The sequence below is a fragment of the Mixophyes fleayi genome, chromosome 12, assembly GCF_038048845.1.
Source record: "Mixophyes fleayi isolate aMixFle1 chromosome 12, aMixFle1.hap1, whole genome shotgun sequence".
NCBI lineage: Eukaryota > Metazoa > Chordata > Amphibia > Anura > Limnodynastidae > Mixophyes > Mixophyes fleayi.
Window position 1 is genome coordinate 30200356 of NC_134413.1, and position 14613 is coordinate 30214968.

The 14613-nt window shown below is 38.3% G+C and overlaps 1 protein-coding gene across 3 annotated transcripts in view; it reads right to left on the reverse strand.

Moving 5' to 3' along the window:
- Positions 1-711: 711 nt before the first annotated feature.
- The window catches only part of PTGR2 (prostaglandin reductase 2), a 31094-nt gene continuing 17192 nt past the window's right edge, over positions 712-14613 (reverse strand). For all 3 annotated transcript variants that reach the window (XM_075193318.1, XM_075193316.1, XM_075193317.1), the window contains 7 exons: positions 9825-10016; positions 9361-9531; positions 7390-7599; positions 5112-5233; positions 4612-4699; positions 2793-2832; positions 712-826 (listed from right to left, as the gene is read on the reverse strand). In XM_075193318.1, coding sequence (XP_075049419.1) covers positions 762-826; positions 2793-2832; positions 4612-4699; positions 5112-5233; positions 7390-7599; positions 9361-9531; positions 9825-10016 — 888 coding nt within the window. In that variant the 3' untranslated portion in view covers positions 712-761. The remainder of the gene's footprint in view (positions 827-2792; positions 2833-4611; positions 4700-5111; positions 5234-7389; positions 7600-9360; positions 9532-9824; positions 10017-14613) is intronic.

Consider the following 14613-nt stretch of genomic DNA (forward strand, 5'->3'; position numbering starts at 1 on the left):
TCTCAAAGAGTTCAAGGGAGTCCTATCAAATGTGGTAACCTGGACCACCCCTGTCTGGTGGTAACTTCTCTAGTACCAAGCCTGAGCCCAGAACTCTTTCACTCCAGCCTTGAGTTGTGTGAATGATTGTCACAGATCACAGATCAAATTACATTGTGATGTAATATATGGTGTCGCCCATTTTGATGTCATCTATGAATTATCACATTGTGAGGTCATTAGTGATGTCACCTATTGTAAGGCCATTAGGCAAGATTTCTCCCAGTGTGAGGTCAGTTACAATGGGTGACATCACTGTGATAATTCATAGATGCATTGTGATGACACCCATTGTGATGTCATCAGTGGTATCGTCCATTTTGAGGTCATCGGTGACATCACTGATTGTAAAAACATTAAGGATCTGTCACCCATTGTGGTGGTCTCTGACACCCATTGAGATGACAGTTATGTTACTCATTATGTTGTCTGTGATGTCATAAATTGTGATGTAATTGGTGATCTCTTGTAATATAATCAGTGTCACCCCTTGTGTTGTAGCCTATTGTGATAATTACATTACCCATTGTGATGTCATCACTTTTGTCTAACATCTACTGTGATGTTATCAGTGGTGTTACCTATTATGACGTCATCTACTTTGATAGAACCAGTAATAACACACAATCTAAAATATACATAGAATGAATAAATCTTATAATGTCTGTAAAATATTAGGGAATCCTAATGATTTAAGATGTATTTATTTTGGCCTACAAGTGTCATCCAGATACTTGTACAATCTGCTTTCCAATGTTTCCACCTTTCATCATTGACAGGAAAGCATCTGCAAAAAAAAACATTATCAATAACAAACACTCATACCCACTACTGTTAATCACATGTGTTTTAATAGCATTTTTAATGCTACTATAACACTGAAATTGGTTAATATACTAGAAACAATGGTTTCTTACGTCATCATATCCACCCGCTATTACTAGCATTTGCTAGTGTTGCAGTAACATTCAGTTTGTGTTCTGGTTTTCAGGATTAATCTTAGTCTAGCCACACGCGGTTATCATGGGTAAATACATTGCATAAGCCTATAGGGAGCTTCAAGTTATATTGAAAATGCTAGTAACAAACTAATGTAAAAGGCATTTGTGTTTGACATGGTTTTTACTAGCGTTAAAAATGACTAACACGGTGCCAGTGTATACCTGTGGTCTTACATTGACATTAAACAAAGTTTCTTTCAAACAAATATGCTTAAATTACTCATTCTACATCGTAAAGCCTTTGTGGCGTATTGTAAAGAGTATCCGAATGTCTGCATATTGCATGGAGTTCATTATTAATTATTATCATCATCATCATTTATTTGTTAGGCTCCACAAGATTTCCGCAGCACCGTACACAGTACAAACCGTAGACTATACAGGGTGAAACAGTACAGAACAATAAAGACGGATGGAATGAGGGAGGTCGTTCCAGTGAAGGGCGGCTGCACGGGAAAAGTCTTGGATTCTGGAGTGGGAAGAAGTGATGAGAGAAGGAGAGGCAGCGATCATTGGCTGAGCGCAGGGAGCGGGCAGGAGTGTGTATGGAGAGGAGGTTAGAGATGTAGGGGGCAGTAGAGTTGGAGAGAGCCTTGTAAGTGGTGGTGAGGAGCTTGAAGAGGATTCTATAGGGGAAGGGAAGCCAGTGTAGGGCGAGGCAGAGAGGGGAGGCAGAGGAGGAGCGGTATGAGAGGAAGATGAGTCTTGCAGCCGCCTTGAGTATAGAGCGGAGGGGAGAGAGATGGGAGTAGGGGAGGCCAGTGAGGAGAAGGTTGCAATAATCCAGGCAGGAGATAATGAGTGTGTGGATGATAGTTTTGGTGGCATCCTGAGAGAGGAAGGAACGGATGCGGGCAATGTTGCGTAGTTGGAAGCGACAGGACTGGGCAAGGAAATTTGTGAATCATAAGCGATAACTCCCCCAGTCTGCGAATAATAACATATGATAGAACTCACTTCAGAGATCAGTGACTTAAATAAAAGCCTTTATCGTCATGGAACTCTGCAGTGACTTATAATATCCTTGTGGTTATTGACAACTTTACTAGATACAATTGAGGGTAATTATTCAGAATGACTATCTGGTTTTAGAAGTTTTGGGAAGTGCTATTAAGTCATGGACACAGCAAAAGCAAAATTCATTCCTAACATGGCACTCATACAAACCAAAGATAGTTTTTGTTTCACTTAGGTAAGGACTACACACGCAACTTTTTTGCCACAAAATAAAATTGCATGTGGCAATTATTTCTTAAAATAGTGGTTCATTGCTCATCGGAGTGTTTCAAGGAAGCGGACTGAGAGGTTTTGCCATTTGGGGCACAAGGTTTTACTTAAGAAAAATGTATTGTGAGTTTGATTATACACTCTCTCTATGCTTCTGATTGTATTGGTTACAGACAAACTGTTAATGTACATCAAATGTATCAGTATAGAACATTGCAACATAACTGAAGATTCATACTCTACATCAATGATGGGCAAGCAGATACGCTTCAGGGGTCACATGGGGCGACCCTCTAGCCTTCAAAAGGGCCGCACATAACACTTAATCTCAGTAATAAGTAAAAACAATACATATCAAAGAAAGCGACTCCTATCTGTAATAACAAATCAGCAGCATTTTAAACAAGCTATCACAAACAAATCTGCCAAGGCTTGGAGGGCTGCCTGTTGCCCATCACTGCTTTAAATTGAGTCACCACCCAGCTATAACTTCAGCTCTTGCAAGATTGAAATACATTTTCTTACCAGCGGTGTTCTCAATTCCATATACAATGGTCTCCTTAACCTGCCCAGGTGACGAGAAAAAACAACCCCAATTTAAATTGTGGCTATAAATGAACAGAGATTATATATTACACACATTGTTAAAGCTATAATAAAAGGCAGGAGAGGAAATATGTATTCTTGTGTTCAGTGTCTCTAGAACAGCTTGATAAGCTACAGATTGCGTTCCTTCTGATACTGCATCAACAATTGTGTAATAGCATTACTAAAAAGAACAGATTCGGCATTACATAATATTTCAAGGTGTTAGGAAGAGGGTGCGCTAGGGAACAGTGACATTGGGACGCAAGCAGCTGGTACAGGCTGTTTGGTGCTGTGCCAGATGAGAACTGCCACCAAATACCTTTCCATCATATTATATAGAACACTGTTTCCATAATTTATTTGGTTGCAAATGTTTTTAAAGGACCACTAAATGTAAAACAAAAAGAAATCATTGGGGTTGTAGCATAAAAATTAAAATCAATCATTGTAATGTCTGGGCCAAATGACATCATTTTAATGTGTGTAGGTAATGAAGATTACTTTGTATGTCTCTCCTTCCTTTTCTAGACTCCCTGCTCACCCACTTGTACTCTTCACACTTATTCTCTGCTGATGACCTTTTCAGTAGCAAACTAACCCCTGAAAAGATCATTAAAAGATGGCGAGTGGTTTTTTTATGGACTTGTTCTCACCAACGAGCTCTAAAATTTTAATGCGTGTTTAAGGCAGCAAATTATTTAGTCCTGTTCAGTAGGGCATCAATCACGTGTGCCTAGGGCAGCATAAACACTTACAGCTGGGTAACAATATAAATATTTAAGGTTTGAAAAGAAAAAGCCAGCAGGAAATGTTAAATTAATGGGAGGGAATCTAACAAAGCCTGAGAGGTTTGACCTGTCTTTGACAAGCTGTGGCTTCCCAGCTGTGGTTGAAATAAGAATCTGAGCATGTCAGCCATAGGTACTGGAAATCCTAGAACAAGGTTAGGAAAACACACATTCCAAGCCCCACTTCTAAGTTTAATGTCTATCCATGGTGTGATGCCCATATTGCGAGAACTGGAAGGTGGTTAAGGTCCAAAGGGATTTTATGGTTTGGACTGACTGCCAAAAGACTGGGGGGTAAATGTATTAAAGTCCGTTTTTTTTCCAACTCGCCGGAAATCGGCGAGTTGACAGCTAAAATTGGAAGCGGCGATGGCTTGTAAAGGCAAACTTGCCTTTACAAGCCAGCGCCGCTTCAAATTTTAGCTGTAAACTCGCCGATTTCCGGCGAGTTGAAAAAAAAACGGACTTTAATACATTTACCCCTGGATCTTTCCAATTCGGCCACCCATGTGACATTCAGCTATCGGACCAAACGGCCTGTGGCTGACTTCACTCCTCTCCAGCTCTTGGAAGGTGCAAGTATTGAATGTAAACAAAATAAAGAGATAGAGAACAGTGTGCTGAAGTAAGCCATCTACTTCTTCTGCAAATTCAGCAGGCTTAAATGAAAACACCAGGGATCTAGATTTTGGGAGAGCTTAGTCTAATATGATTAGTGTAACTGCAATACAAATAAATTAAGCCAAAAATGGCTCAAAATAAAGATATTGGCATGTACTCTAACCCAATAAACATTTTGGTGAACTGGCCCTGTCAAATCTTATTACAGGAGATGGATGTCCTCTGAGATTCATTGGACAAATATTCCTGAAAATAATTTTCAAGTGTTGGCAACTAAAAAATGCTTTGACTAAAAGGTGGATAACCGGTATTACAATCCTTGTAATAGTGACTAGTGTTGTATTTACCTTCAATTTCTCCGTTCTCAACCACTGACTGAGCTGCTGAATAGCCCATTCATATTGATCCATGTAGTTCAGAACCATAAATCTTTCTCTGGGAGAGACAAAAACATACATAAATATGTATCTCAGACAGTTCTTTGCTCTGGTATTTCAAGAATGATTTAGTAAATGTATCAGTAGTTCTGCACACTGTATCCTAATGTACTGAACTGTGATTACTTTTGCAGTTCTGTGATCTTGTCATATACACGATCACAAACAATTTATTTCTAGTTACTATGAGGAGCTGTTAAACAATTTAACCAGGAGGGAAATACCAGAGGGAGTGTGGGTAAAGATGGTGATCAAAACTTACCTGGGAAACCCCCAAACTTTCCTCATACCTGTACTGTGTTACTACAGTTTGTAATGTTTAACAATAAACTGTACTAAAAAAGTCAGACAGACGTAACAAAGTTAAATGCTATCCTTGCTTTCATATAAAATGGTCTAAAAGCACCAACCTTGTAATATTGTTTTGTTTCAGGGTGGCCTCTGTCTGGGGACATAGAGGAGGTGGATAAGGAACATCTTTGTTATATTGTGAGATCTGACCGCATAAAATAACATGACTGTCCTTCTTCATCTGCTTATAAAAAACAAACAAAAACAAAACAAAACACAAAACAGTATTTTTGGTTCCAATTGGAATGTTAGCTAAAAGCAGGAAAACAAATAGTTCTATTTTTACAGCTTTTAATTGTGTAGCATTTATTTTTGTACCATCAGCAATCGTTATCTCTTGTACTGACCGCAGCATAACTAGTACAATGTATAAAAGTAACACCTGTTCTATTATATATTATATTATAGTGAAATAATAATTATTTTAAAAAAAGTGGTTTGGATTATTGCAACAGACAGAAAACTCAGCCATGTGGCTGGATCACTTAGAAATAACTTATTATAAAAATCTATTTTGCTTAGTGGTGCAGTGCACCAATGTTTATCATTGCAAATTTCCCGAGTTTTGTATTGAAAATGTATGGATGCCATGTTAGAGGAAATTTATTTCCGCAATTGTCTGAAGGAAACAAATCCCATGGTAATTAATCCTTTTCAATCGGTGAGTGACTAACACTTTTTTTAGCCTGAACACACAGCAGGGAGTTGTTACCGTTTATACGGTCTTATTAAGACAGACTAACTACATGAAAAATGCAACCAGCAAGTAGTTTAGGAAATCACAGATTGATGCGACTTTTGTTAAATCCAAGATTAGAGACTATATTACATCCTGATGCTAAATATCTAATGTATTATCTCAGACTTTGTGGCGCCAGCTAGAAGGACTGGGTTACCCTCTGCCAACATGTGTGCCAAAAATGTTATATATGAGCTGTATTTTGTATTTATATAATTATTATACCATCTGTACTTCTGGATGATCATTAGTACCTCCAACTAGTGTGTAATGGTCCTTGCAAGGACCCCCTCAGCATATAAATATCTTAACAGCTTAAAGATTCTACCTAAAGCCTATTACCTGCTGTATCCTGTGACCAACAGATAAGATCTTACACCGTAATCCATCCCCCACCTTTCCTGTGTTGAACCCAGCATTTGTGTCAACACTCTGTCCGCTACCCAGCAGTCCTGATTCATAGTAAGTGGTCAGGAGGTACCAGCCAACCCATAGCAAAAAGGTGCTGTAGCAGCTATACCAGCTATCCCAGAAGTAAGCGCCGGAGCCAAGTGATGGCAGTGAAATTCTCCTACAATTATTACGCAGTTGGCATGCGCAGTCTGCGAGAGTCTGGTGGCAAGGTGACACTAGTAAGAGTGGTCAGTAACAGTCGGTTAATGGCGCTGAGAAAGAGACCAAAACAAACTGTGCAAGAAGAACATCCCTTCTTCCCCCAACAGACCAGGTGCTGAAGTAAGCCCATCCAGCCACAATGCACATCGGCAAACTTAAGTGCTACTATATGAAGTATTTGTTATTGAAAATATTCGTAACTGATCTAAACAGTGATCAAAGTGGGATGATATATGGTGGTATGCCATACTGCCACTTCTCCTCTATTCACTTACACTCCCCTTATTTTCCATAGCACCACTTCTAAATTTCCACTTCGGCCACTGGGTATAGATATAGGCTAAACAATAGAAGTGGTCACCAAGCATGAAAAGCTTAACATTTCCATGCAGTCCAGACTACCATTTATCATAGAGACTATTGATACCTATGCACATAGTAGAGAAAGCAAACACCAAGGGGTATATTTACTAAACTGGGTTTGAAAAAGTGGGGATGTTAGCAACCAATAGTATTCTAGCTTCCATTTATTTAGTACATTCTACAAAATGACAGCTAGAATCTGATTGGTTGCTATGGGCAATTATCTTCACTTTTTGAAACCCGCAGTTTAGTAAATATAAACTGTACAAAGCACCCATGCCACAGTAGCCTTAGTCTGTTTCTCCATGGGAATACATTTGCAAGCCATGCAGGTACATATTTTTATAAATACGCACATATCTGATCATTAAAGCATATAATTTCTTTACTTTCATAAGTTGAATATATTGGACTTTCATACCTCAATGTAACCTGGTATGTAAAACTCAGCAATCAGCACACACTAGAGAATGCCTAGATCTTCCAATGCCACACAGTCATGTTATATTCATACTAAGTAATGGTCATTTAATGAGGTAGGCAGAACATGGACATAATTTTGCTCAAGCGCACTTGAGCTGGGGTTGTTTAAAGAACACAACCTGGAAAAGCAGACTTACCTGACTGATAACAATATCGCTGATCTCTCCCCCAACATTGTCAAAGTAAATATCCACACCACCTGGGCAGCACGCTCTCAACTTGTCTTCAAGTCCCTTTTCCTTGTAATTTAATGCATTGTGAAAACCCAAATCAGACATCAAGAGAGAACACTTCTCAACAGTCCCACAGATTCCCACAATGTGGGAGCAGCCAAGAATGCGTCCAATCTGCAGATCATTTATGGAATGAAAGCACAGTAGTAGAATGAATTAAATAAATAAGTTTTATTTTCTGTCTGTGATAGACCGATTTCTGTAAAATGCCACTTTGATTCATTTTAAGTGAACCACTTACAGAGGAAAGAGATCAAACAGACATTTGTCTAACTCACAGCGATACGCCACTCAAAAAAAAAAAAAAAGTCATATAGCCGAACACAAACAGGCTCATAAAGTACCATAGAGTGTAGGATACTTAGCAACAAAATTCTTCATGCCCCATATGAGCCACATACCACTATCAACCTCATAAGAACCTTTTCACAGCTAATTATTCTGATCTACTATACCAATCCCCCCCCCCCCCACCCCCAAGAGCTAATGGTCAATAAGGTAGATTCCATAACCGCATGAAATCTGGTTTATCCATATATGTCCAAAACACAAGGGGCTAGATTTACTAAGCTGCGGGTTTGAAAAAGTGGGGATGTTGCCGATAGCAACCAATCAGATTCTAGCTGTCATTTTGTAGAATGTACTAAATAAATGAAAGCTAGAATCTGATTGGTTGCTATAGGCAACAACCCCACTTTTTCAAACTCGCAGCTTAGTAAATCTAGCCCAAGGACTTGCCAAACATAATTTGCATGTAAATATAGAATGAGAAGATCTTGCAATTTAAATGCATTACGGTTACCCTACATGAAAATCAAATCAGCAGGTTAGGATTTTTATGCAGAATTAAATGGAAAAACTTATGTAGTGAAAGAAAACATGGAACTGAAATGTTAAAGCATGACCTCAGCTAAAAAATGTATAAGATTTTCCTTTCTGACCTCAACAATGGCAATCTAACAAATTCTTTTACTGGATCAACCCTGAAAATGTTCTTTACCAATTAAACCATGATATAGTTTCCTGTAAGAAATACATCCAAACCATTTCTGAATTTGGTTAGTCAATTTGCTGCCACCACCTGATGTGGCAATACATTCCACAGCTTAACTGCCCTTACAGAAAAGAACCCTTTCCTAGGCTGATGGTGATGAAACCTTTGTCTGATGATCCTTTGCCCACTATGTGGCACATAACTGTAGTTACCACAGACTAGGTCCATAAACCATATATGTACATTAGATTTCATGTGTCACGTTGCGGCCAAGCTTCCCATTCTGTAGCAAGTTACTACCCATATGCTCTGTGTTAATAATGCTACATAGCTTAGTGTCATCAGCAAATATGGACACCTTATTTTCTAGGCCATCTACAAGATAATTAATAAAAATCCTGAAAATGACAGAGCACAATAGCAATCTCTGTTGTACACCAGTGTAAATATATTCCATTTATAACTATACTTTGTTTTCCAACCTTCCATTAGTTCTCTACCCACATACATACTTCTCCCCTAGACGTTGTACTATTATCTTGTACTGTACAGTAAACAAAAAGAAAAGATGAGATGATTTAACCTGTACACATTCCATTTTAAATACCGTATACAGATTTAGGACACTAAACCTACAGAACATTTGCTGACCACTAGACATCATATTGAAATAATACTTTATGATCTAAAAATCATAAATTACTAAATACTTTACTTTAATCATTCTCAATGTATAAGGCAAAAAAAAACCACAAAGGAACTGAGCAATTAGTCAATATTTACAAGAGGGACATTGTTCGGGATAAAAATTCCCAAAATAGCATTGGTCTTTTAAAACCAGGTATTTGTCTGTCTTACACTCCCGTATCAATGCACTTTACCTGTCCGGCCAATGAGCCACAAGCTCCAGCAGCTCCACTAACAACCATTGTCTGGTTGGCTCCAGGAGTCACGTGACCTCTCTCCTTCACACCAAGCAAAGCAGTCAACCCAGTTATTCCAACGGCACCTAAAAAATGGGATAAGTGCCCATCCACAACACAAGGGTCCAGCTTTTAGAAAGAAAAAATTATATTGTATCAATTGGAGATTTTAAATAATATGAAGCTAAACTAATAACTATTGATCTGCATTGTTCCATTTCATCTAAACATGTAAGCATTCTTTATTTGTTGCAATAAGTTTCTCTACATATAAATGCAGAGGTCTATATATATATATATATATATATATATATATATATATATACATACATACACATACATATACATATACACACACACACACATATAATCGATAGCTAGAAAGAGACATTTACAAATGTATTCTATCAGATGTGAATTACTTTTTTCAGAGAGTTGCCTTCCAGGATACACTTCGTCTGCCAGGGCCAGTTAAAACTTGTAACAATATCGCCAGCTTTGAACTGGCTGCTTCTGCTTTGTTCCACAACTCCAATCCCACCACTGTCAAGGACTTCAGAGATCTGCCATGGTTGAATGTAATCTGCTCCCGTGTCTTCATTCATACGGCAACGCTGGGAAACCAACACACCAGTCAATTTGATGTTAGGATACAGGACCCAATGAAAATATATTATTTTTTTGCTTTCATCTTAAAATGTATATATTAATTAGATGAATACCCAGCTATTTTTTTAATTTTCAACATTGGATATTGTTGAAATAAATAAATAGGCGATATACATACTAACACAACAGGCATAATACACTAACATTGTAAATAAAGGATACCCTTTCTTGTAGTCTAAGGTGTAGTGTAAAAGGCAGAATGTTAAGCAAAAATGTGTGGTTAATATTGTTTTACCGTGCAATTGCAATCAGTACGCCACGTAACACGTGGCACGGCGCGATCACACGGTAAAATACGCACGCATACACTCGCACTCTCAGATTGTTATTTATTTATTTCATATTTATAATGGCTCCATTACACAGTGATTTATGAGCAGATGGTATTTAGTTTATAGAATATATATATATATATATATATATATATATATATATATATATATATATATACACACATATATATATATATATATATATATATATATATATATATACATACATATACACTTTAGTGATACTTAAGGTTCAGGTTACAGGACCGGAACTATGTCATGTTTAGTATCATTTTAATCCCCTATTCATCAGCAGTTGTCCGGTTCGTTCAGCGAAGAGATCGCACATTGAATACTCTAGTTAGCGATGTTAGGGAATAAATGTTTAAAGTGATATAGACTGTATAATGCAAATAGACTAGTTGAAACTGGATCCTTGGCGGCAAAATCGGAGTGCATCCCCTGGAGAGCTGACCCCCACCTTTGGATATTTTGGTTTGAACTGGCCTATGACCTGCAGTACACTGGACCTTCCTGAAGCCTGGAGCAATAGAAGCAAGCCACATCATCTGCATTGTATTCTCTGTAACACTGAGTGTATATAATACAGCTTTGCTGCTACTAGCCAGTCATCTCTGACCATAGTATTCTGGAGTGAAGTACTGTAGCTGGTACCAGCGGAGCACAGCTAGCACAGGCGGGCGCGGCGGTATGTATGCATCTTTGGTATCGGCTGTACTGTATTATAATTATGTATTGAACTGCTAAATCTTTTGCATCTGCTAAATAAATCGTTCGTGCTTTGGAAACACAAGAAATCGCTTAGACAATGCTTATTGGAAAACAATAAAATTAATTTTAATATTCAGTTCTCCATTTGTTCAACTAACTGCAGTCTCAGTTTGCTGAAAACACACATATATATATATATATATATATATATATATATATATATATTTATATTTATATTATCACACATATATATATATATACACACACGTATACACACACTTTGGGAAGACAGCCCCAGCTGTGTAGGGTGGATATCATGGAATGGGAGAGTGTTGCTGTAAGAAACAAGTTTAAGTGTCACAGTAAGGAGTTTGATTTCCGACCATGGTCTTCACGGTGTGAAGTTTGTATGTTCTCCCCGTGTTTGTGTAGGTTTCCTTCCGCAGTCTAAAAACATATGGTAAAGATAATTGGCTTCTGACAAAATAGACTCCTGTGTGTGTGTATTTACATTGCGAGCTCAAATGGTGCAAGGACTGATGTGAATGACTATTCTTTGTACAGCGCTGCGGAATACGATTGCCACTATATAAATAAATAACTTTCCTAGTACCAAGAAAAAAATGTCATCCAGCCACATATAATTACTAGATTTGTCAAATGAATTTTCTACAATATCAGTGCCACTTGGAGAGTTTACGGTGGTCAATCGCTGTAAATATTTAGTGGTGTTTTGGCACTGCGGTAGATTTAATACTTTGTTTGGACAAGTCACCACCTTTTGTCTGCTGATATAAATGAAATCATACTATGCAGCATTTTATTCTCATCATGGTATTATCTGTACAGTCATGGCCAAAGGTTTGGAGAATGACACAAATATTATTTTTTCACAAAGTCTGCTGCCTCAGTTTTTATGATGGCAATTTGCATATACTCCAGAATGTCATGGAGTGATCAGATGAATTGCAATTAATTTCAAAGTCCCTATTTGCAATGACAATGAACTTTATTCTAAAAGCAACATTTCCACTGCATTTCAGCCCTGCCACAAAAGGACCAGCTGACATCAGATCAGTGATTTTCTCGTTAACACAGGTGAGAGTGTTGACAAGGACAAGCCTGGAGATCACTCTTTCATTCTGATTGAGTTAAAATAACAGACTGGAAGCTTTAATAGGAGGGTGGTGCTTGAAATTATTGTTCTTCCTCTGTAAACCATGGTTATCTGCAAGGAAACAGGTGCAGTCATCATTGCTTTGCACAAAAAGGTCTTCACAGGCATGGATATTGCTGCTAGTAAGATTGCACCTAAATCAACCATTTATCAGATCAAGAACTTCAAGGACAGAGGTTCAATAGTTGTGAAGAATGCATCAGGGCACCAACAACATCCAGCAAGCTCCAGGACCATCCCCTAAAGTTGATTCAGCTGCGGGATTGGGGCACCACCAGTGCAGAGCTTGCTCAGGAATGGCAGCAGGCAGGTGTGAGTGCATCTGCACGCACAGTGAGGCAAAGACTTTTGGAGGATGGAATGGGCCAGCAAAGAAGCCACTTCTCTCAAGGAAAAACATCAGGAACAGACTGATATTCTGCAGAAGGTACAGGGATTGGACTGCTGAGGACTGAGGTAAAGTAATTTTCTCTGATGAATGCTCTTTTAGATTGTTTGGGGTATCTGGAAAAACGCTTGTCCGGAGAAGGAAAGGGGAGTGCTACCATCAGTCCTGTGTCATGTCAACTGTAAAGCATCCCGAGACCATTCATGTGTGGGGTTGCTTCTCAGCCAAGGGAGTGGGCTCACTCACAATTTTGCCTAAGAACACAACCATGAATAAAAAATGGTAACAAAATATCCTCCAAGAGCAACTTCTTCCAACCATCCAAGAACAGTTTGGTGACAAACAATGCTTATTAGAGCATGGTGGTGCCCCTTGCCATAAAGTAAAAGTGATAACCAAGTGGCTCAGGGATTAAAACATCAACATTTTGGGTCTATGGCCAGGAAACTCCACAGCCCTTAATCCCATTGAGAACTTGTGGTCAATCCTCAAGAGGCAGGTGGACAAACAAAAACCCACATATTCTACTCCAAGCATTGATTAGGCAAGAATGGGCGGCCATCAGTCAGTATGTGACCCAGAAGTTGATTGACAGCATGCCAGGGCGAATTGCAGAGGTCTTCAAAAAGAAGGGTCAACACTGCAAATATTGACTCTTTGCATAAACTTAATTGTCCATAAAAGCCTTTGACATTTATGAAATGCTCGTAATTTTACTTCAGTATACCATAGCAACATCTGACAAAAAGGTCTAAAAACACTGAAGCAGCAAACTTTGTGAAAACCAATACTTGTGTCATTCTCAAAACCTTTGGCCATGACTGTACACATAAATTGAGAAGAATGTATTGCTTTACTAAATAAGAATTGTGCATTTCCTACTTGTATTGAAGGATGTGTTCAACTATGAGTAACCCATACTTGCCAACTCTCCCGGAATGTCCGGGAGACTCCCGCATTTTGCGAGAGTCTCCCAGACTCCCGGGCGAGTATGGCAATCTCCCGAATTCTGCCCACTTCACTAGGAAGTGCCCCACTTCCTAGTGAAGTAGGCAGAATTATATCCCAAACGCCGAGATTACCGGTGAATCGCGGCGTTTGCGTCATGACGTCACCGGGGGCGGGGCCAAAATGACATGATTTTGGCCGTCCCGCCCCCCTCCACTGGCTGGCTCCCGGAAGGGAGCTGAAGAAAGTTGGCAAGTATGGAGTAACCTGAAAAATAAATTGTCAATGTGTAACTTGTAGCACACACAGTTCTTCACGCCACACCTTCACAGTGCATTTCATAAATCACTTTAAGATACAATTCAAATGTAGTGTGTCTAAAATTGTTGTACATGACCAAATTCTTTGAGAATAAATGTACAATTACTGCCCTCCTTAATAGGAGACATTTTCAAATATTGTAGGATTTGTTTGCTGAAAGCATAATAAAGAGAATATAGAAACAAAAACAAAAATAAACCACACACTAGTCAGAGATAATCAACAGGAATAATAATAAATAATAAAGATAAGCCTTCTATTATGAATTGTAGGAGATAGCTGTGGCTTCACCACTAGATTATTTTTAGACTGTCTAAGAAGGAATTAAAACACTTGCTATAGGAATAGTGGGACATGGTAAGTAAATATTCCAACAGTAATTACCAAGCAAATGTAAATTTAGTAGACTTCGATATCAAGAAAACAAAATTAATTTAATATATTTGTAGAGAATATGTTTTCAATGTGGAATATACTTCTCATTTAAACAATATGTGATGGAACTAAAGTACATTTATTACTGTACAGAAAGAAAATTACTAATCTGAAGGCTTATTTCTTTCTGTACAGTATACCTCTTGGAGATATAATGGTTGAAAATAAATCCCTTTTGATTGTTTGTGTTAAGACTTAACCATCTGCTTTGTTTTCATTAGGAGAAGAAATCCTTTTTAATAAAAGAGCAGAATCACTGTCTGTATACT